Source organism: Salmo salar, chromosome ssa18 (assembly GCF_905237065.1).
Source record: "Salmo salar chromosome ssa18, Ssal_v3.1, whole genome shotgun sequence".
Taxonomy (NCBI): Eukaryota; Metazoa; Chordata; class Actinopteri; order Salmoniformes; family Salmonidae; genus Salmo; species Salmo salar.
Window position 1 is genome coordinate 27,886,308 of NC_059459.1, and position 23,783 is coordinate 27,910,090.

Below are 23,783 nucleotides of genomic sequence, written 5' to 3' on the forward strand. Positions count from 1 at the left end.
TTTCACATTGCCTACATCCAAGAGGCCATTGGGGAGAAAGGCAGTGTTTTTCCTTTTGCTTTGTACACCATTGTGACTAAGAGGGAGAGGTTTGCATCTCATTTGTCGTAATTACCTCTTACTCAGCTAGGCCAGGCAAAGGGTTAGACTGTGGGCCTAAATTTCCCAAGGAAAGAAAACAAATCCACACCTTATTATCCCACCCACACATAATATAACTGTTCATAATGCCTTATGTGAAATGTCTTGCATCAGGTATCACCACACATTCCAGAGCAACTGCACAATGGGAAATGTTTGTACTTTTCTTGGAGCCAACAATTTACCTAACCATATCAATGTGAGTGAATATCACAGCCTGTCGTGCCTAATCTCATTATATCACTTCTATTACCAGGCTCTTACACCAGGTCCATACAGTACATTAGATATTATAGTTTCATAAGAGTGAAGGTGTGTGTGTGTGTGTGTGTATAAACGCCATTACTTCTTAGTAGATGTTGCAATAATGCACTCTACACAAAGCTCTGTTCCTTTCTGGGACTGTATTTTAAACATCTGAGTAAAAAATAAAGGGTGACGAGCAATGTCATCTATTATAGTTTTTTATAAATATAGAAAAATACAAAAACTAAATAGTGACATATAACTAAGCAATATGCCAGAGGGGATGTGGCATATGGCCAATATGCTTTTCTTAAGCACGGCGCAACGTGGATTGCCTGTATACAGCCCTTAGCCGTGGTATATTGGCCATATACCACAACCCCCCGAGGTGCCTTATTGCTATTATAAACTGGTTACCAACGGTTCTGTCATAACCATGGTATACTCTCTGATATACCACAGCTGTCAGCCAATCAGCATTCAGGGCTGGAACCACCCAGTTTATAATTTAGAATAAATAACTCTGGAAACAGACGGATTTATGCAGTTGCTATTGGGCCATGCAGAGGAGGTCATAGGTGAGCTGTGAGATGTCAAAGGCTTGGTGGCGAGGGGGGCTGTCGGGGGTGTGTGTGTGGAATGGTTCCAGGGAACTGTTGAAGATGACTCGTGCCCGCTGGTTCTCCACCATCTCATCAGCCCAGCGAGGAGGGGGCAGGTCAGCCGAGTAGAGGAGAGGATACATGTTGTCCATGTATACCCTCACAAACTTCCTCTTCAGCAGCGGTAGGTCCCTCTGAAAAACCCACACACACACACATAAATCCACCATCACACAAAACACATACCCACAGAACAAGCCAGTTCAGCAGTGCCACAAAAAATAGCTTCACAATTCCTCAACCACCAGAAAAATACGTAAGGGCCGGTTTCGTGCACACTAAAAAGCACTTTAAAATGGAGAATCTCAATCAAAAATACTTCGGTCCAGGATTAGGCTTAATCGGTGTCTGAATGTTCAGAAAGTTCTGCTCTAAGGATTTGCTTACCTTTTCAGATCTCTTCATATTGCTCTCAGCCTCCAACCAAGACTTCTGAACAGAAAAACAATTCAGTCAGGGAGATGATGCAACATTATAGTAAATACACTGTAGCTAGCTAATAAATCTATAAAAGAGCCCACTGATTCCTGAAGATAGGGTCTGAATTGCATTGGGTTTTCAGGGGGTGGTGAGATGAGCTAGCCTCGATCCGGCAACGGAATTTACCCTCAGGGCATCCAGCAGGTCCGATTGGTCCACGATCTCAGGGAAGGTGGCCAGCAGAGGACTACAGATCAGATCTGTTGGGGAGTGACAACGGCCCGAGAGAATTCCTCATTAGTGACAAACAGCTACTGCAACACATACTGTACTGTACTACTGTAGGAAAAGCAGTCTGGTGTTCTCTGTATCTGATCATCAACACAGGTGAAACAGGGCCAACACCAATCTGACTAGATTACCTTCCTGGGCCCGGTTCCCCAAAAGCATCTTAAGGCTAAATTCATTGTTAGAACCTTCATAGGAGCATCGTTACATCTCTGATCTGTTTCCCAAAACCATCGTTACTAAAGTTGAACTTGAAAACGCTTGTCATTTACCAACTGCCTCAGACCACTCGCAGAACAGCTAAGTGTCACTTTATACACTGCTCCCAAGTGGCACAGAGGTCTAAGGCACTGCATCGCAGTGCTAGAGGCGTCACTACAGACCCTGGTTTGATCCCGGACTGTATCACAACCAACCACTGGTCACTTTAATAATGGAACACTGGTCACTTTAATCATGTTTGCATACTGTTTTACTCTTTTCATACGTATATACTGTATTCTAGTCAATGCACAATTGGCCCAGCGTTGTCCGGATTTGGCCGTCATTGTAAATAAGAATTTGTTCTTAACTGACTTGCCTAGTTAAATAAAGGATAAATACAATAAAATCAAAGTGTGTTTAACAGGTGAAATCAATAAGGGATCTTATCTTTCACCTGGATTCACCTGGTCAGTCTGTCATGGAAAGAGTTCTTAATGTTTTGTACGCTCAACGTAGAATCAAGATGTTTATTTTTTATTTCACCTTTATTTAACCAGGTAGGCTAGTTGAGAACAAGTTCTCATTTACAACTGCGACCTGGCCAAGATAAAGCAAAGCAGTGCGACACAAACAACAACACAGAGTAACACATGGAATAAACAAGCATACAGTCAATAACACAATAGAAAAAAAGAAAGTCTATATACAGTGTGTGCAAACGGCATGAGGAGGTTAGGCAATAAATAGGCCATAGTAGTGAAGTAATTACAATTTAGCAAATTAACACTGGAGTGATAGATGTGCAGACAATGATGTGCAAGAAGAAATACTGGTGTGCAAAAGAACAGAAAAGTAAATAAAAACAATATGGGGACGAGGTAGGTAGATTGGATGGGCTATTTACAGATGGGCTATGTACAGCTGCAGCGATCGGTTAGCTGCTCAGATAGCTGATGTTTAAAGTTAGTGAGGGAAATATAAGTCTCCAGCTTCAGCAATTATTACAATTTGTTCCAGTCATTGGCAGCAGAGAACTGGAAGGAAAGGCGGCCAAAGGAGGTGTTGGCTTTGGGCATGACCAGTGAGATACCTGCTGGAGCGCGTGCAACGGGTGGGTGTTGTTATCGTGACCAGTGAGCTGAGATAAAGTGGAGCTTTACCTAGCAAAGACATATAGATGACCCGGAACCAGTGGGTCTGGCAACGAACATGTAGCGAGGGCCAGCCGACGAGAGCATACAGGTCGCAGTGGTGGGTGGTGTATGGGGCTTTGGTGACAAAACGGATGGCACTGTGATAGACTGGATCCAGTTTGTAGAGTAGGGTGTTGGAGGCTATTTTGTAGATGACATTGCCGAAGTCGAGGATCGGTAGGATAGTCAGTTTTACGAGGGTATGTTTGGCGGCGTGAGTGAAGGAGGCTTTGTTGCAAAATAGGCAGCCGATTCTAGATTTAATTTTGGATTGGAGATGTTTAATATGAGTCTGGAAGGAGAGTTTACAGTCTAGCCAGACACCTAGGTATTTGTAGTTGTCAACATATTCTAAGTCGGAACCGTCCAGAGTAGTGATGCTAGTCGGGCGGGCAGGTGCGGGCAGCGAATGGTTGAAAAGCATGCATTTAGTTTTACTAGCGTTTAAGAGCAGTTGGAGGCCACGGAAGGAGTGTTGTATGGCATTGAAGCTTGTTTGGAAGTTTGTTAACACATTATCCAAAGAAGGGCCAGATGTATACAGAATGGTGTCGTCTGCGTAGAGGTGGATCAGGGAGTCACCCGCAGCAAGAGCGACATCGTTGATATATACAGAGAAAAGTGTCGGCCCGAGAATTGAACCCTGTGGTACCCCCATAGAGACTGCCAGAGGTCCGGACAACAGGCCCTCCGATTTGACACACTGAACTCTGTCTGAGAAGTAGTTGGTGAACCAGGCGAGGCAGTCATTTGAGAAACCAAAGCTGTTGAGTCTGCCGATAAGAATACGGTGATTGACAGAGTCAAAAGCCTTGGCCAGGTCGATGAAGACGGCTGCACAGTACTGTCTTTTATCGATGGCGGTTATGAAATCGTTTAGTACCTTGAGCGTGGCTGAGGTGCACCCGTGACCAGCTCGAAAACCGGATTGCACAGCAGAGAAGGTACAGTGGGATTCGTAATGTTCTGTGATCTGTTTATTGACTTGGCTTTCGAAGACTTTAGAAAGGCAGGGGAGGATGGATATAAGTCTGTAACAGTTTGGGTCTAGAGTGTCACCCCCTTTGAAGAGGGGAATGACCATGGCAGCTTTCCAATCTTTAGGGATCTCGGACGATACGAAAGAGAGGTTGAACAGACAGGTAATAGGGGTTGCAACAATGGCGGCGGATAATTTTAGAAAGAGAGGGTCCAGATTGTCTAGCCCAGCTGATTTGTCCAGGTTTTGCAGCTCTTTCAGAACATCTGCTATCTGGATTTGGATGAAGGAAAAGCTGCGGAGGCTTGGGCAAGTAGCTGCGGGGGGTGCGAAGCTGTTGGCCGAAGTTGGGGTAGCCAGGAGGAAAGCATGGCCAGCCGTAGAGAAATGCTTATTGAAATTCTCGATTATCGTGGATTTATCGGTGGTGACAGTGTTACATAGCCTCAGTGCAGTTATTCTCCATGGACTTTACAGTGTCCCAAAACTTTTTGGAGTTAGAGCTACAGGATGCAAATTTCTGTTTGAAAAAGCTAGCCTTTGCTTTCCTGACTGACTGCGTGTATTGGTTCCTGACTTCCCTGAACAGTTGCATATCGCAGGGACTATTCGATGCCATTGCAGTCCACCACAGGATGTTTTTGTGCTGGTCGAGGGCAGTCAGGTCTGGAGTGAACCAAGGGCTATATCTGTTCTTAGTTTAAAAAAAAATTGAAAGGGGCATGCTTATTTAAGATGGTGAGGAAATTACTTTTAAAGAACGACCAGGCATCCTCGACTGCGGGGATGAGGTCAATATCCTGACGGGATGAGGCCAGGTCGATTAGAAAGGCCTGCTTGCAGAAATATTTTAGGGAACATTTGACAGTGATGAGGGGTGGTCATTTGACCGCGGATCCATAGCAGATGCAGGCAATGATCGCTGAGATCCGGATTGAAAACAGCAGAGGTGTATTTGGAGGGCAAGTTCGTCAGGATAATATCTATGAGGGTGCCCATGTTTACGGATTTAGGGTTGTACCTTGTGGGTTCCTTGATAATTTGTGTGAGATTGAGGTGTGAGATTGAGGTGTGATTGAGTGTTAAGAATATCCCAGTTTAGGTCACCTAACAGAACGAACTCTGAAGATAGATGGGGTGCAATCAATTCACATATGGTGTCCAGAGGACAGCTGGGGGCTGAGGGGGGTCTATAACAGAAGGCAACAGTGAGAGATTGTCTGTCTGTCTGTGACCTTTACAATTGCTACAAACAATTGAAGGATAAAAAATGCTTCAAATGAAAACCAAAAGATGACTTGCATAAAAAGATAAATAGGCTACATGGGCCTATACAGTGCCTTCAGAAAGTATTCACACACCTTTACTTTTTCCACATTTTGTTGTGTTATAGCCTGAATTTAAAATGGATTCAATTTAAATCTTCTGTCACAGATCTACACATAATACCCCATCATGTCAAAGCGGAATTGTTTTTGTATAACGTTTTTTAAATTAATAAAAAATGTAAAGCTGAAATGTCAATAAATAAGTATTCAACCCCTTTATTTTATGGCAAGCCTAAATTAGTTCAGGAGTAAAAATGTGCTTAAGAAATCACATAATAAGTTGCATGGTAGCAACAACAAAAAATATGACTACCCCATCTCTTTACCCTATACATAAAATGATCTGTAACATCCCTTAATCGAGTAGTGAATTTCAAGCATAGATTCAACCACAACGAACAGGGTGTTTTTCAATGCCTTGCAAAGAAGGGCACCAATTGGTAGATGTGTAAAAAATATAAAAAAGCAGACAGTAAAAAAGCAGACAGTGAAAATACCTTTGAGCGTGGTGAAGTTATCAATTAGGCCTTTGGATGATGTATCAATACACCCAGTCGCTACAAAGATACAGGCGTCTTTCCTAACTCAGTTGCCAGAGAGGAAGGAAATTGCTTAGGGATTTCACCATGAGGCGCAGTGATTTTAAAAGAGTTAGAGTTGAATGGTTGTGATATGACAAAACTGAGGATGGATCAACAACATTGTAGTTACTCCACAATACTAACCTAAATGACAGAGTGAAAAGAAGGAAGCCTGTACAGAATTAAAATAGTCCAAAATATGCATCCTGTTTTTAACCAGACACTTAAGTAATACTGCAAAAACAATGTGGCAAAGAATTTACATTTTTGTCCTGAATACAAAGCGTTATGCTTGGTGCAAATCCAACACGTCACTGAGTACCACTACCATGGAGTTGGCTGTATTATTCTGTTTTCCAACAGACACTTAAGAGACAAATTCACCTTTCAGCAGGACAATAACTTAAAACACAAGGCCAAATATACACTGGAGTTGCTTACCAAGACCATATTGAATGTACCTGAGTGACCTAGTTACAGTTTTGACTTGAAAAGCTATGGCAAGACTTGAAAATGGCTGTCTAGCAAGGATCAACATGACAGAGCTTAAAATATATATTATAATAATAATTGCCAAATATTGTACAATCCAGGTGTGGAAAGCTCTTAGAGAATTACCCACAAAGACTCAAATAAAATTGTATTGGTCACATGCGCCGAATAGAACCGGTGTAGATTTTACACCGGTTCTATTCGGCAACAATGCAGAGTTAAAAAGTAAGACAAATATTTGCTGAATAAAAAAGACATAGTAACACAATAAAAACAATAACAAGGCTATATACAAGGAGTACCGGTACAGAGTCAATGTGCAGGGGTACGAGGTAGTTGAGGTAATAGAGGGAATACAGTGCATTCGGAAAGCATTCAGACCCCTTGACTTCTTCCACATTGTTATGTTACAGCCTTATTCTACATAATAACAAACAACTGAAATATGTAGTGTGTGTGTGTATCAGCGGCAGTCGGTGCCGTTTAAGATGAAGGAGGATGATTTCTTGTTTTTAAATAATTATGAACATGGCATATTGGATGACTGTCAATCATAATCCATTCACCCAGCTCAATGTAACATCGATAGGCTTAGGCTACTACATGATACTCAAGTTTTCCCTATACCGATCACGAGGTTGCCAATGAATGAAAGTTTACAACGTAGGTGCACATTAGTCCAGTTACAAACGAGAGTTTCTATTGGACAAATTCAGGTATGTTTATCCCCGTTTTGTTCGCTTCCGTTTAAGAAACGTTTTCAACAGAATTGGCGCAATGAATACACTCCTGATTACACGCAAACACAGTTAACTTTCATAGCAGCCACATACAAACAGCTTGTTGTATATATATATATATAATTCCTTCTTGCATCTATCTATCTATCTCACCTTTTCCATTCGCTTGTGGACTTCAGTGTACAACACATCAGCTGTCTGTGACCAGGCAAAAAAAACAATTTCCAAGCCAAACCTTCATATCATAACCACTACACACAGCTTACATCGTTGTCAGGTCATAGTCAACATAGCTACTAGAACTAACGTGTTAGTAAACCCGCTACAATTATGCAGTACAGCAGGGTTCCCAACCAGAAGTACTAGGACTCCTCGGGTAACTTGGCCTATCCACAGGGGGTACTTGAAAAGACGCATGAGATCATAGGCTTACTGGTAAAATGCACATGAGGGGGTACTTCAGGAGTACTCCGTGCAGAGCAAAATTCTGTTGATGTTACAATAACCAAAAAAGGTTGGGAACCACTGCAGTAGTGTACAGTCAGCAGCAAGCAGTTTAGCAGTTATACCGGTGGGTCCCGGTGGCAATAAATTAATAAAACAAAATCTTACCTTACTTGGAAGAGTTCCAGTGTTGGATAGCCATAGCCAGCTATCTAATATAGCATCCCTCTCTGTTTGAGCCGGGTGTTTGGGTAGGCCAAACTAGCTTTCAGCATTTGATGCTAGCTAAATAAGTGAAAAAAATATATACCGCGAAATATAGCTGGCTCTCTTTCGCTTCCTCTCTCGACGGCAGGGAGCGATGTACTGGGCCGTACGCACTACCCTCTGTAGTGTCTTGCGTTCGTATGCAGAGCAGTTGCTATACCAAGCGATGATGCAGCTAGTCAAGATGCTCTCAATGGTGCAACTGTAGAACATTTTGAGGCCCTGAGGGTTCATGCCAAACCTTTTCAGCCTATTGAGGGGGAAGAGGCGCTTTTGTGCCCTTTTCACGATTGGTGTTTTTGGACCATGATAGGGCCTTAGTGATGTGGATACCAAGGAACTTGAATCTCCCAATCCACTTCACTACAGCCCTGTCAATGTGAATGGGGGTGTGTTCGGCCCTCAGTTTCCTATAGTCCACGATAAGCTCCTTAGTCTTGCTCACGTTGAGGGAGAGGTTGTTGTCCTCGCACCACACTGCCAGGTCTCCGACTTCCTCCCTATAGGCGGTCTCATCGTTGTAGGTGATCAGGCCTACTACCATCGTGTCGTTGGCAAACTTAATGATGGTGTTGGAATCGTGCGTGGCCACACAGTCGTGGGTGAACAAGGAGGAGACTGAGCACGCACCCCTGAAGGGACCCCGTGTTGAGGGTCAGCGTGGCGGAGGTGTTGTTGCCTACACTCACCACCTGGGGTTTGCCGTCAGGAAGTCCAGGATCCAGCTGCAGAGGGAAGTGTTCAGTCCCAGGGTCCTTAGCTAAGTGAAGAGCTCAGAGGGCACTATGGTGTTGAATACAGACCTGTAGTCAATGAACAGCATTCTCATATAGGTGTTCCTTTTGTCCAGGTGGGAAAGGGCAGTGTGGAGTGTAATAGAGATTGCGCAATCTGTGGATCTGTTGGGGCGGTATGTGAATTGGAGTGGGTCCAGGATGTCTAGGATGATGGTGTTGATGTGAGCCATGACCAGCCTTTCAAAGCATTTAATAGCTACAGATGTGAATGCTACGGGGTGGTAGTCTTGGGCACAGGGACTACGGTGGTTTGCTTGAAACATGTGGGTATTATAGACTGGGTCAGGAAAACATGTAGGTATTACAGACTCAGCTGTAATCAGCTGGAATCGCCGCCAAAGGTGCTTCTACAAAGTATTGACTCAGGGGTGTGAATACTCATGTAAATCAGATATTAAATGTTTTTAAAAATATGTTTCCACTTTGTCATTATGGGGTAGTGTGTAGATGGGTGAGAAAAAAAACTATTTAATCCATTTTGAATTTAGGCAGTAACAACAAAATGTGGAATAAGTCAAGGGGTATGAATACTTTCTGCAGGCACAGTTTATATATTAATCATATTGAAATCAATTTTGTTCAATCAATTGACTTCTATTTTTCCAATAGGCTACAGTCTTATCTTTTCCTCAATATATTTCATGACGTGTAAAAATGTGCGCAATGATGTGCAATCTGTGATTTAGTGCATTGTTATTGGTGGGCATTAGAATAAGCCGTCTCAATATTTGCAGCCATATAGGTGGTAATATTTCGGGTCGGGTGAAAAGGGGGTGTGGTGGGATTATTTAAGATACTCTTTGAAGAGGTAGGGTTTTAGATGTTTTCGGGAGATGGGTAGGGACTCTGCTGTCCTAGCTTCAGGAAGAAGCTGGTTCCACTATTGGGGTGCCAGGAAAGAAAAGATGGGCCTAAGAGGGAGCTGCCTTCCCGTAGGGGTAGGAAGACCAAGAGACCAGAGGTGGCCGAACGGAGTGCTCGGTTTGGGGTGCTGGGTTTGATCATAACCTGAAGGTAGGGAGAGGCTCTGTAGGCAGTTACCATGGTCTTGTATTGGATGCGAGCCTTGATTGGAAGCCAGTGGAGTGTGCAGAGGACCGGGGTGACATGGGAGAACTTTGGAAGGTTGAACACCAGGCGTGCTGTGGTGTTCTGAATAAGTTGAAGGGATTTGATGTAGAGCATGAACGAGTCACTGCTTTGATGTTTGCAGAAAACAACAAGGTTCTTTGCACTTTGGGAGGGGACACCGTGGAGTTGTCAACCCTGATGGAGAGGTATGAGCAGGCAGGACCATGCCGGGCCGGGAGGAAAGGCGACAGTGCGAGTCATAGGATGAGACTAGGGTTGAAGAGGCAGAACCAGGAGACAGAATGATTTAACAGAAGGGAGAGATGATAGGATAGAAGAGGAGTGAGTAGTGGGAGAGAGAGAGTGAAGATTGCGACGGCACATGACCATCTGGGTAGGGGCTGAGTGGCTAGGGTTGGAGGAGAGGGAGACAGAAAAGGAAACAAAGTCGTGATCAGAGACCTGAAGGGGAACTGCAGTGAGATTAGTAGGCAAACAGCCTCTGGTAAAGATGAGATCAAGAGTATTGCCTGCCTTGTGAGTTGGAAAGGATTGGGAAAGGGTGATGTCAAAAGAGGCAAGGAGGGGAAAGAAAGTTGGAAAGAAATTAAACGAAGGCAGATGTCAGGAGGTTGAAGTCGCCAAGTACAAAGAGCGGTGAACCATTGTCAGGTAATTAGTTCATCAAGGTGTCAAGCTCATTGAGGAACTCTTTAAGAGCACCTGGTGGGTGATAGATGACAACAATGTTAAGCTTGAGTGGAGGAGTGACAGTGACAGCATGGAATTCAAATGAGGACAGGTGAGTGAGGGAGGGGGAAAAAATCTCCAATTAGGAGAAATGAGTAGCCCTGTGCCACCACCACGACGACCAGATGCTCTCGGACTATGAGAGAACACATAGTCAGATGAAGAGCTGATCTCTAGGTGCTGATCCATCATCAGTATGAATGGAGAAAGCTGATCCGAGAGCAGCTCTGCCTTTCTTTCGATCCTATCAGTATCAGCACGTGCTCCAACGTTCTCTCTGCGTGCTGTTTTGGCCATTATAGGAACGACGCATCGTTAAAAACACTCGTAAGCCTATGTTTGATCGCTATTGGGAAACCGGACTCTGTTCTACGTGGAAGACACAATCATGTACACTAAGTATGTGACCTGATCAATGGTGGTGATGCTGTATCCAACATATCATATACAGTCAACCCATTATCCCTATCCATGAGTATGTGGGAGTGTGCGTGCGTGCGTGCATGTGTTACCTGCATTCTGCATGGTAGCCCTGTCCATAAGCAGAATATCTGCCAGTAGTTGTCTGTGTAGAACCAGCAGGTGTATACTGGAGAGACTGCCCACTAGAGTGTCTGGAAGAGCACTGACAAAGCAGGGAGAGGAGTTAGTAGTTTTGATGTTCCTGTAGCTAGCTATGTGACAAGAAGTGCTGTAGCTTCGATTCCAAAATCCACACTCACCTCAGCTGTGATCTTGTGCGAACGTTTGGTGATTTCAGTTTGAGGAAGAGTTTAGGGAGTTTCCTTGACAACATCATCTGCTGGAACATGCCTGTTCCTGTGGCTGGGACCAGAGAGAGATCACAGGGACGATGAGAACCTCAGAAACTCTTATTCTCAACATAACATTAGTAATAATGACCTCTTTCAATTCAATACAACTTTATTTATTAACATGTAATTAACATGCACTTTTTGCGCATTCATACCTCCTCTTGTTAAAGACGGATCCACCTCTATGTCCTTTTCATACGGTGTGCCTCCATGCACAAGCAATTCATAGGTCCTACAGACAGAGACACAGACAGAGACAGACAGACAGACAGACACAGGCATGAGATTCACTCCCAGATTATGAAATCTTTTCTGACATACTGCATGTGTTGATGACGACACTGGGCTGCGAGTCATTTTTGGCTTCGGAACAGACCTGTTGGGGAGAAATGAGACGGAACGACATCGGCCCGAGAGAATTCCTCATTAGTGACAAACAGCTACTGCAACACATACTGTACTGTACTACTGTAGGAAAAGCAGTCTGGTGTTCTCTGTATCTGATCATCAGCACAGGTGAAACAGGGGCAACACCAATCTGACTAGATTACCTTCGTGTTCTACAACACCCTCATGTACACTACAGTACGTAACCCGATCAATGAAATCAGATTTTGATATCTCTTAGGGCATCTGTGTTGATGGCGACATCGAACTGCGAGACTTTGTGGCGCTGGGCCAACAAAGGAGCAGTACAGTACCTGTGTGGGACAGGTGCTCCGTTGGTGTCAAAGAGCTTCAGGAAGGCCCAGCCACAGCTCAGGTCTCCTCTCTCACCTGTAGACTGGATGGCAAAAGCTCAATATTAATCAATGCAAATAAGAATAATTTGAAAATCATGTAATAGATACTGCTTATAATTAACCGTCTTCATAGTACACCGTTGGAGAAATAACAGCTAAAGGGGTTTGTCTACAGACATGGCTAGTGCATTGAGAGACAACGTAGACTTGAGTAGTCTTTCTCAGGAATGGTATAAGAAACGCTTACATTTCGGATGTATGTGACGCCAAGTTCAAATAATATTCCCAGCTCAGGAGCGTCCGAGTTGCACCTCAGAAAACAGTCCCCATCCAAAAGGCTGGGTAGATTCCCAGTCATCTGCGAAACGAACCCAAACAAGCATTTAAACTAAACTTTTAGCTTTACAGAAATACATTCAGACTATACAGCATGGTACGCTCTGCTCCATTTCAATAACTTGAGTGTTCAGTGATGTCTAAATGATGTAGTACCCGGGGAGAAAAGGACCAGGTCTTGACGTTGTTTGCATTGCAAGTGGCTCGGATGGTGTGGATGTTACTAAGAACCTAAAAAGAGTAGACGGTCAACAATGAAATTATTGACCCTCACTCACAACATTCACAACAGCCTCACTGACGTTACATAAAAAGAGCTAGGTATGTTGAAAGGAACACATGTTGGGCAAGAGAAGAGTGTAGAAAGACACAATCCAGTCAAAAGGCATCATGGGTGAGCATGGCAGGGTAGAGGTATCCCACCTGAGTACCGTCGAAAGCGCAGAGGCGGATGTGCCGACTGAGAACTTGAACTCCGACCCCTGGGGTGGGGATACTCTTGCAGCTCCACAGAGTCAGAGTGAGGGACATCCTCGCTGTCCTCTGACGAACCTATGGGGGACGAGAGGGTTCCTTCTTACTTCTAATACATGCACAATAGTCATGCCTACACCATCCTAATGAAGCCCTGACTCACAATGGTTGAGTCAAACGAAACAGCACACACTAATAACAATTGTCACCAACACACACACAATAACTGACACGAGGGCTGTTACAGTGACCGCATTACCGCCACACCGGCGGTCACGCGTCATGACCGCAGTTAAATTCCACGTGACCGTTTAGTCGCGTACCTAGGCTTCTCCAAGCTCTGATGCTGCTGATGGTCGTTAGTAGTGATGGATTCTATTAAAATGTAACATGTTTCAAGTTAAACTGTAGTTAGTTTGTATCCTGTTTGGTGAATGATTACTGTGAGTATTAATGGAGTTTAGGACATGAAACTGTGTGTATGCTCATTTAGAAAAGTTGACCTAATCAGATAAGAGGAAATTGCCTAGGGTCAGAGAGCAGGGTCAGGCCCAGAACAGAAGATGGGCATCTGGCTAAACAAAGAGAGGACCATGGACATTCCACAGGGGAAAGGAGGGAAACTCATTTGGGTCATGAAATGTATAGCTGGGGAGGTGACACCAACAAGAGGGTGGTGACCAAAAGGAGGGACAAGTATAAGACGTTTTGTGTACTTTCTAAATTTATGCACTCAGCTGACTGTATCCTTGGTATTAAACACTTGAAACTTCTCTTGAGCTTTTGGTCTCAATTCCTTATTGCAAAGAGGTTGCAATAGCATTTTTCTTTATAACAGTAACCTACCAAACTTGCTAACTGTTGGTACTCAGCACTCTATTGTCCCTCTAAATCACTCTGACATCAATGCAAATGTTTTAGAAAATCAAATCAAACACTTAATGAGAGCCCATGAGCTCATGTTGTGCAACATTTCTATAGGCTATGCAATTGCATAAGAAAACAGAGTTTTGAAGGCCTCTATTTCTCAACTTTTCCTAATATTAAGCACATTGCTTCTCTTTACAAAGGAGTATAGCCTACCTGACTGGCATTTAAGTGCGTAGTTGACATTCATTTTTTCCCCATGTATTTTCTCATGGTTCATTCTAAATACAAACTAATGTCACACATATATTATTTAGTATACGTAAAGACAACATTAAATCAAGAATAGTCTGATGGGTCTACAATTTTAGCCCATTACTTGTGAATGATGTATTATCACTTGTGAATGATGTATTATCACTTGTGAATGATGTATTATCACTTGTGAATGATGTATTATCACTTGTGAATGATGTATTATCACTTTTAAATGATGTATTATCACTTGTGAATGGTGTATTATCACTTGTAAATTATTTATTATCACTTGTAAATTATGTATTATCACTTGTGAATGATGCCCAGCGTGTGCAGTAGGGCAAGAAACACTGCATGCCTTTTTCACCCCAACTTTTTCAAATCAATGTCGCACAGCTAATGTAGCCTAGCCCATAGGCCTATATGTTTTTATAAGGTTTGTATCACAACTAAAGTGGCGAAATAACTTCTTAAAATTAAGCACAATCCACTTTACAACCAGTGTAGAGCCTAACTGGCATACATAGGTGGCACGTGTTTCAAGTTTGGTTCAAGTTACTATCACTTTTGAGATTAGTGTTTTTCCACTAATTGAATGAATTTGTGCTTATAGCCGTGCTTATAGCCGAATGCCGTGTGCGCATTGCTGTGCTTATAATGTGAAGAAATAGCCTAATAGTTCATCAACATTTTAACCTCAATGCTCTGATTTGTTGCATCAGCCTCATTGCTTCTAAATTGGGATTTATGACATCCCACAACTGTCTCAAAGTACAGTACCTGTTACACCTGCTCCCGCTCTTTCCCCCTGGCGCTCGAGGGCGCCAGGCTGCCCTGCATCATGCACTCCTGCCATCATCTATTACGCACACCTGCCATCCCTTGTCACGAGCTTCAGCGATATTGACTCACCTGGACTCACTCATCACCTGTTTATTACCTCGCATATATTTGTCAGTTCCCCAGCTCTGTATTACCCGTGTGCTGACGCTGTCCTGTCTCGTTCTATATCCGTTCCCTATTAAATGTTTGACTCCCCGTACTTGCTTCTCCTCTCCAGTGTCATCCCCAGACAGAATGCAGCAGCCAACACACGAAGCATCGGGGAGTACTGGCGTTCCCGGTTGGTATGGTGGCATCGGCTCTGGGTCGCCGCCGATGGAACCGGGGGTGCCTAGCCAGCTCGTCGGGCTTCCACGCCCTAGCTGGCTCGAGAGGTTTCCTTGCCCCGGTTGGCTCGGAAGGCGCCCATCCCACGTCGGGCCTCAGCCGGATCGTCAGGTCTTGTTCGCCCAGCCGGCCCAGGAGTTTTTTTTGTTTTGTTGGTGACGTGGGGTTTGGATTCCGCCGCCGATGGAACCGGGGGTGCCTAAGCCAGCTCATCGGCCTTCCACGTCCTAGCTGGCTCGAGAGGTTTCCTTGCCTCGGTAGGTTTCCATCCCACGTCATGCTCCACTGGATCATCGGGCCGCAGCGGGATCGACAGGCATCCTTGCCTCAGCCGGATCGTCAAGCTCCTATGCCTCAGTTGACTCGCCAGGCTCCCACGCCCCTGCCGGTTCGGGGGAGTTTACCCCCAGCCGGCTTGCCCAGCGCCCATGTCTCGGCCGGTTCACCCAGGTGGGACGCCCCTGGGGGGGTACTGTTACGCCTGCTCCCGCTCTTCCCCCCTGGCGCTCGAGGGCGCCAGGCTACCCTGCTTCACGCACTCCTGCCATCATCTATTACGCACACCTGCCATCCCTCGTCAAGCGCTTCAGCGATATTGGACTCACTTGGACTCACTCATCACCTGTTTATTACCTCCCCTATATTTGTCAGTTCCCCGTTGCTGCATTGATTGTAATTTGTCTGTATTACCCGTGTGCTGACGCTGTCCTGGCTCGTTCTATGTCCGTTCCCTATTAAATGGTTGACTCCCCGTACTTGCTTCTCCTTTCCAGCGTCATTCCCTGACAGTACCAGTCAAAAGTTTGGACACACCTACTCATTCAAGGGTTTTTCTTTACTTTTACTATTTTCTACATTGTAGAATAATAGGGAAGACATCAAAACTATGAAATAACACGTATGGAATCATGTATTAACCAAAAAAGTGTTAAACAAATCAAAATATATTTTATATTTGAGATTCTGCAAAGTAGCCACGCTTTGCCTTGATGACAGCTTTGCACAGTCTTGGCATTCTCACAACCAGCTTCATGAGGTAGTCACCTGGAATGCATTTCAATTAACAGGTGTGCCTTGTTAAAAGTTAATTTGTGGAATTTCTTTCCTTCTTAATGCGTTTGAAACAATCAGTTGTGTTGTAACAAGGTGGGTGGTATACAGAAGATAGCCCTATTTGGTAAAAGACCAAGTCCATATTATAGTAAGAACAGCTCAAATAAGCAAAGAGAAATGACAGTCCATCATTACAATAAGACATGAAGGTCCGTCAATCCAGAACATTTCAAGAACTTTGAACGTTTCTTCAAGTGCAGTCGCAAAAACCATCAAACGCCATTAAGAAACTGGCTCTCATGAGGACCACCACAGGAAAGGAAGACCCAGAGTTACCTCTGCTCCAGAGGATAAGTTCATTAGAGTTACAAGCATCAGAAATTGCAGCCCATATAAATGCTTCACAGGGTTCAGGTAACAGACACATCTCAACATCAACTGTTCAGGATACTGCATGAATCAGACCTTCATGGTCAAAATGCTGCAAAGAAACCACTACTAAGGATACAAATAAGAAGACGAGACCTGTGTGGGCCAAGAAACACAATCAATGGACATTAGACCGGTAGAATAAGAAGAATACAAACAGTGTAGTCATTCCCTCCGCAAGGCATTCAAACAAGCGAAATGTCAGTATAGATACAAAATGGAGACGCAATTCAACGGCTCAGACACAAGACGTATGTGGCAGGGTCTACAGACAATCACGTACTACAAAAGGAAAACCAGCCATGTCACAGACACCGACGTCTTGGTTCCAGACAAACTAAATCTCCCTATCCCAGTCTGCTGTCCCCACATGCCTCAAGATTGCCACTATTGTTCCTGTACCCCAGAGGGCAAAGGTAACTGAACTAAATGACTATCGCCCCATAGCACTCACTTTTGTCATCATGAAGTGCTTTGAGAGGCTAGTCAAGGATCATATCACCTCCACCTTATCGGTCACCCTAGACCCACTTCAATTTGCTTACCGCCACAATAGGTCTACAGACGATAAAATTGCACTACACTACACTACACCATCTGGACAAGAGGAATACCTTTGTAAGAATGCTGTTCATTGACTACAGCTCAGCATTCAACGCCATAGTACCCTCCAAGATCATCATTAAGCTTGAGGCCCTGCGTCTCAACCCCGCCCTGTGCAATTGGGTCCTGGACTTCCCGACGGGCTGCCCCCAGGTGGTAAAGGTAGGAAGCAACATCTCCTCTTCGCTGATCCTCAACACTGGGGCCCCACAAGGCTCCGTGCTCAGCCCCCTCCTGTACTCCCTGTTCACCCATGACTGAGTGGCCACGCACGCCTCCAACTCAGTCATCAACTTTGCAGACGACACAACAGTAGTAGGCTTGATTACCAACAACAACGAGATAGTCTACAGGGAGGAGGTGAGGGCACTCAGAGTGTGATGTTAGGAAAAAAACCTCTCACTCAACATCAATTAAACAAAGGAAATGATCGTGGACTTCAGGGAAACACCAGAGCTAGCACGCCCCTATCCACATCGACGGGACAGCAGGTGGAAAGTTTTAAGTTCCTCGGCGTACACATCACGGACAAACTGAAATGGTCCACCCACACAGACAGTGTGGTGAAGAAGGCGCAACAGTGCCTCTTCAACATCTGGAGGCTGAATAAATTTGTCTTGTCACCTAAAACCCTCACAAACTTTTACAGATGCACAATTGAGAGCATCCTGTCGGGCTGTATCCCCGCCTGGTATGGCAACTGCACCGCCCACAACCACAAGGCTCTCCAGAAGGTGGTGTGGTCTGCACAACGCATCACCAGGGTCAAACTACTTGCCCTCCAGGACACCTACAGCACAGTGGGACTATCATTTGTTTTTCAACAGCACAATGACCCAGCACACCTCCAGGCTGTGTAAGGGCTTTTTGACCAAGAAGGGGAGTGATGGAGTGCTGCATCAGATGACCTGGCCTCCACAATCACCTGACCTCAACCCAAATGAGATGGTTTGGGATGAGTTGGACCGTAGAGTGAAGGAAAAGCAGCCAACAAGTGTCAGCATATGGTTTTTTAAGGGGCATTACAGCCACACAAAGGGAACGCCACCGGGAAATTCGAGGCCTGGTGAGAATATGATCAAGTGCTTGTCAAACTGTGAATGAGAGACTGATGAAGTTTTGATGTCTTCACTATTATTCTACATTGTAGAAAATAGTTAAAATAAAGAAAAACCCTTGAATGAGTAGGTGTGTCCAAACTTTTGACTGGTACTGTATGTTAGAATATTTATTTATTGCACAGAAGGACAAGTTGACTAATACAATAGGTCAACATGTGTACTATGGGGATAGTAGATTCACATAGGCTAGTGATTTTGCTGTTCGTTAGGCCTACACATGTTATTGGCCGATGAAAAGTAGACAAATGTGGGCAGTTCTTCTAACATCTTCAATATGTGCCTCGAAATTCGATAAGAAGGACGCGCACAATTGCGTCCCCGATGTGTCTGTCTTCACTTCCAGCCTACTTCTTAGCTGTGAGAAGGACCCGGTCACGTGACGGGCATTGGCTAATAAGAATTGAGATAGCTGAGAGAGCCATGTGAGTGAGAGGTGCTTCGGAGCACTGGGAGAAGGGAATTATAAGTATTATATTCAGCCCAAGGGCACAACGGACACTTTGCCCGCAAAAGGCATGGATTTTTTAGGGGGAATTACGGTCACAAAAGGGGAACGCCACCAGGAAATTCGAGACATGGTGAGAATATTATCAAGTGCTTGTCAAACTGTGAATGAGAGACTGATGAAGTATGTTCAGCCTGCACAAGAAACAAATCAGCTTTTTTCAAATCATCATTAGAGTCGTATCATGCAGCCTTAGAATGTATAAAAAACATATAGCCCAACGTTTGTAGAAGAACTAAAGTTGCATTAATAACTCTAAATGAAGCATATAGTAGGACTTGTTTCTCTGTTAAGCGCTTAACACAGAATAGCCGCATGTGCGCACTTCCTTGGAAATCGTTTGGAGAAAATATCCTTTCTATTTTATTCAGCTATGTTCAATTGTATTGTTCATACTATAAAATAATATAAAATAATGCCACGGAATTCTGAGCAAATCTTCTTTGCTAAGTGAATTTGGGTAGCCCACAGCCATATGACATAGCCTTATTAGGGCCTAACATAAGGACAACTCAGAGTATGCTATTCTGTTCTTCTGAAATAGTCTAAAGAAACATGATATGAAGAAAATAGTCTAACTAAAATAAATAACGGATTTATTGTGGTGTAGGCTATATTAAATGGATTTCTTGTAGATGTTCCAAAGGTCTGCATCAGTGGCTTGTAGGCTGTGTGGAAGCCAGGAGATGCTAAATGTGTTCATGTTAATTAATGGTCAGTTACTGTGAGACCGACAGTTATTTGTTTGACAATCACCGGCTGACAAAATGTCATGCCTGCCACACCCCCAACATACATCAAGCTAAAGGAGGACCTATTTGTGTGATGTGACCTTTGCAAGTTGGCCATAACTGCTTTAATGTCATCTCAGTATAAATGCTTACTTTTCCAGTGTCTGGGTCCCGGAAGAGGTCTTTGAAGGACAGTTTGGATTGGCTCAACTCTGGCTGGATGTAGTGACTTGCTTTGTAGGTATTCCCTGTAAAACACACAGGCCACAGGCCCATATGAAAACATACAAGCAAATTCTAGGTCTTATGAGCGGAAAGTTCAACGTTGTGAGATTTTTGTGCAACTTCCGGCGTCCATTTACATTGAACACTGAGGCTATACCCTTACAGTTTTAGACAGTAGCCAATAGGCTATTATGGATATCTAAGCATAATGTACTGTAGGCCTGCCAACAAAACCAATGGACAAAATCCCATAACATTTTCACATTGAAATAGCTTTTGATGTCTATGATATAGCCTACAGTAGCCTATATGTGGTGTTCAATGCAGGCCTACATCGCATGAGACTTTTAAAAAGTTGACATTAATTCATGATTATTTACTTGGTCTGTAATACCATGGGATAAATAGGTGACCGTAAATTGCATTGTATTGTGTTGTATGATTCAAGAAACCACTTTACAAAATAAAAGTAATTCTTATTACCATACAGATAATTAGACAATGTACGTTACCCCTCTGCCTATTGGCTTATTTGCATATTCAAGCCTGTCTCAAAATACAACACTGCCCCTTTAATTAAGACATAAGCTTTTTACCTGACTGGCTTTTCAAAAACAGCTTGAAATGTAGCCTACAGGTTTTGTTCTCTTGTAGGAAGCAGTAACTCCCCATTGCTGACCTATACTTAATTCTAACAGGGCTAATAACTCGCTGACTAGCAAAGAATATCAACAAATGTGCACTGCGCTCTGATCTGAAAAGCGAATTCACTTGCGGGTGATTGAAAGGCCGCCAATAGAATTCTACTCCTTTGCACTCTGGCTCTGCCTACAACAAAATCAGACTCAATCTTGCAAAGTTGGATTTGTTTTGGTTTGTTGCATTGAAAAGGGGCAGAAAAAACGATCTATATAGTGCAAATTAATGGGGTGAACTCAGTGAAGATTAACCTCTTGCGTCTCTGCGCTGCCTGGCATTTCTTCTGCACGGCAGTCCTGGAGGAAGTGCACGACCGCTGACGCACGCAGCTTGGAGGGAACATGGGTGTGACCCTGTCCACTATCTATTCTTTTGTTTGACTGTACAAACCGTACAACTATTGAAGAATTATGCAGAGCATGAAAAGCATACAGCCTCTGGGGTGGGTGACCGACATGGAAGAAAATGTCTATGTTTTTGTGTGCATGCATGCCTGCTGTGACATATTAGCGGTGTGTGTGTGTGTGTGTGTAGCAAAGAGGGTTAGTGTAAATGTGGGTATTTGATGAAGATAATGGTACATCAGAACACAGGGTACTAAAAGATGACGCAGGTGTTCTTTATCAATGACATCCAATCTGGCCCACAGTACACAAGCTGATGATACGTGATTAAATATTATTCGGGAGAACTATCTACAGGCATTTTTTGTTGATCAGGCGAGTCTTTCTGTTCCGGCAGAATGTCATGCCCCTTTGAGACAATGCTGATCTAAGCTCAGAGACTTACCTTCATCTAGTAGTTTAGAGAGGGTGGATGACCTGAACCCAGCAGGGATGGCACCCATGGCTGACAGAACATCAGTAGCATCAACCTGAAAATAATTTCACACAGGAATAGACACACACAAGTAGTAGATGATGTTTTAGAATCTAGTTGAACTGGTCCACCACGAGCTCCTCTTACCTCAGTGATGGCTCTCCTCACACTGTCCCAGTTTGAGCTGTAAATGTGAGAAGATATTCACTGTGACAGTCATTGGGAACACTAGAATACCATCATCAGCACTGGAAATGTATGCGTTATCAATTACAGAAAAACAACAACAAACTTGATTGACTAGCAGTCAGAAAAATTCATAATAATTTTGTTCAGGGAGTGATAGTCTTCATTTGTGAACATTGCCATCTAGTGGTTATGAAGAGAACCTCACCTCTGCTTCCTTTTGGACTCAAGCTCCTCATCCTCTGATGCTTCCTCATCATCCTCCTCATCATGGTCTGAATATCTCTGAAACATACAAACAACATTCATAAAATGATATGTTTTTGTTGTAATTAGAATTACAGCAATCAACATCAAAGAATTGGTCAACTGATGGTACCTTCAAGTAGGTTTTGGGGACTAGTCCCTTATTGCCCTTTGAGTCCTGCGCAAGCCACCAGCCATCCTCATTTTTACTGAGAATCGTCAGGACCTCACCCATCTGAAAAGATAAGCAAAAAATATCACCACTATTTAACTACATTATGACAAACAGTCAGGATATGATCTTTGTATGCTAGTGAATTTGTCTGAGCAGTATTTTGACCTGAATGGTAAGATCGCCTTCCTGCTCTCCTTTAAAGGCACTGATGACCATATACGTGGCAGTGCCTGACTCTGGGATTTGTTCCATGGTCTTTGTAACTACATCTTCCTCATCATCATCATCATCTTCTTCCTCATCTTCTACACTCTCCTCTTCACTCTCCTCTTCCTCACTGTCTTCCTCACTGTCTTCCTCCTCTTCATCTTCCTGGGCTTGGGATGACCTGGGGGAAAAAATGGGCAGATGGTCTTTCTCTTTGGACACTGGCAGTTTCAAGAACTTGTCTTAATTTAACACATAGCTAGGCGGTAGATAACAACCTCCAAACACTAGCAGAAGCCAGGCAAGTCTGTTTTGAACAAAGGGCCTACAACTCACCTATGAGGCCTGGGAAAAAGAAAACATCATCACAAGTCATGGATCATGAATGTAGACAATATTACGCAATCACAAGGACTATAGTCTTGAATGTGTTTATTAAGAAATATTGCTATGCTCCTCACCCTCCCTCGCTTTTCTGAGGCGGAGAGAGCTCCAGGACTAGGACCAGAAGCTTCTCCTCAATCCCCCGCAAACGGCTTTCCTCCTCCATCTTCCTCTGGTCGTAATTCCCCACTGGGGCTGGCTCGTCGGCCTTTAGTGCGGAGCAGATGAAAAATGTATAGCTAAGTATAGTAGCTAGCTAGCTAGCTAGATTAATAAATGCTGTATATACATAACGTTACCTTGGTTAACTTATTGAGCTTCCTGGTTGTCTCCTCCACTAAGTTTTGTAGATGTACGCATCGGCTGGAAGAAAAGGCAACGTTTTAAGTTAGCTAGTTATAATATCCATAAGTTAGCAGCTAGCTAGCTATAACTAACGTTTAGCAGATTTGAATAAGTGAAGAGTGTAGCTACGTTAGCTACCTCTGATATGCCTCTGTGCGCCCTAACCCATCCGATAGCCGTGCATCTTTTATCAGACTGTCAACCTATGGAAAGTAAAACACATGTATCACCTTTATGATGGATCGTAGCCTAGGATGACTGCAACCAAGCATAGCAGGTAAACTACCATGCATTGCACTCAAGTTAGCTAGCTAACGCTAGCTGGCTCACCTGTCTTTTGATATCATCCGTCACTCTTTGCACTGTTTGCAGAGGCCCTTGTCTTTTTGGTGGCATAGCTAGCTATATATATATTTTTTTTTTTCTAATTAAAATATATAAACAAAATTAAGCCGCTAGCAACTGCAAATTCACACTTATCAGACGCTTTTAGTTGTCGCTAAGCAACGACTTCCGTTCCACCACATATTTCTAAATAAAGGTACCATAGGCACTGTAACAGATTTCAAAATAAAAGTATGCACTAGAACTGAAAGACAATTATGGAATACAACAACGTTGAGTAGCGTGTAGCAGTGGCGTGTATTCGTGGACGTCAATGGAAGCCAGGTTTCCCTAAAATATTTGACCAATAATAAAATAACAATTATAAAATAATTTATCTTTCGTCTCTCTGTGTTTTCATAATTTCCCTTCAATTCGCAAGTGGCTGAATCTCACCGGAAAAAT

The 23,783-nt window shown here is 43.7% G+C and overlaps 1 protein-coding gene across 6 annotated transcripts; it reads right to left on the reverse strand.

Moving 5' to 3' along the window:
• Positions 1-587: 587 nt before the first annotated feature.
• Positions 588-23,525, reverse strand: nphp1 (nephronophthisis 1). 6 transcript variants are annotated; one of them, XM_014154976.2, is made up of 21 exons: positions 23,325-23,525; positions 23,133-23,197; positions 22,949-23,012; positions 22,727-22,857; positions 22,602-22,610; positions 22,224-22,446; positions 22,017-22,118; positions 21,846-21,922; positions 21,599-21,635; positions 21,422-21,506; positions 19,862-19,956; positions 12,921-13,049; positions 12,654-12,728; positions 12,409-12,519; positions 12,120-12,202; positions 11,574-11,650; positions 11,326-11,428; positions 11,116-11,228; positions 1,656-1,729; positions 1,437-1,481; positions 588-1,183 (listed from the first exon to the last, which is right to left on the reverse strand). In XM_014154976.2, the coding sequence occupies exons 1-21, from the start codon at positions 23,388-23,390 to the stop codon at positions 938-940; spliced, it is 2,010 nt and encodes a 669-aa protein (XP_014010451.1). In that variant the 5' UTR covers positions 23,391-23,525; the 3' UTR covers positions 588-937. The 6 variants fall into 6 exon arrangements, with proteins under 6 accessions (XP_014010451.1, XP_014010452.1, XP_045556940.1 ...); XM_014154977.2 differs by lacking the exon at positions 22,602-22,610; XM_045700984.1 differs by lacking the exon at positions 23,133-23,197 and having other exon boundaries at positions 23,325-23,481.
• Positions 23,526-23,783: the final 258 nt, after the last annotated feature.

Coding starts and splice junctions, on each gene's coding strand:
- nphp1 (XM_014154976.2), bottom strand. CDS start 23,390: ATGCCACCAAAAAGACAAGGGCCTCTGCAAACAGTGCAAAGAGTGACG. Junction 13,050..19,861: donor GGGACCCAGACACTGGAAAA/GTAAGCATTTAT, acceptor CGTCCCCCATAG/GTTCGTCAGAGGACAGCGAG. Junction 12,203..12,408: donor GCGTCACATACATCCGAAAT/GTAAGCGTTTCT, acceptor TTTGCCATCCAG/TCTACAGGTGAGAGAGGAGA.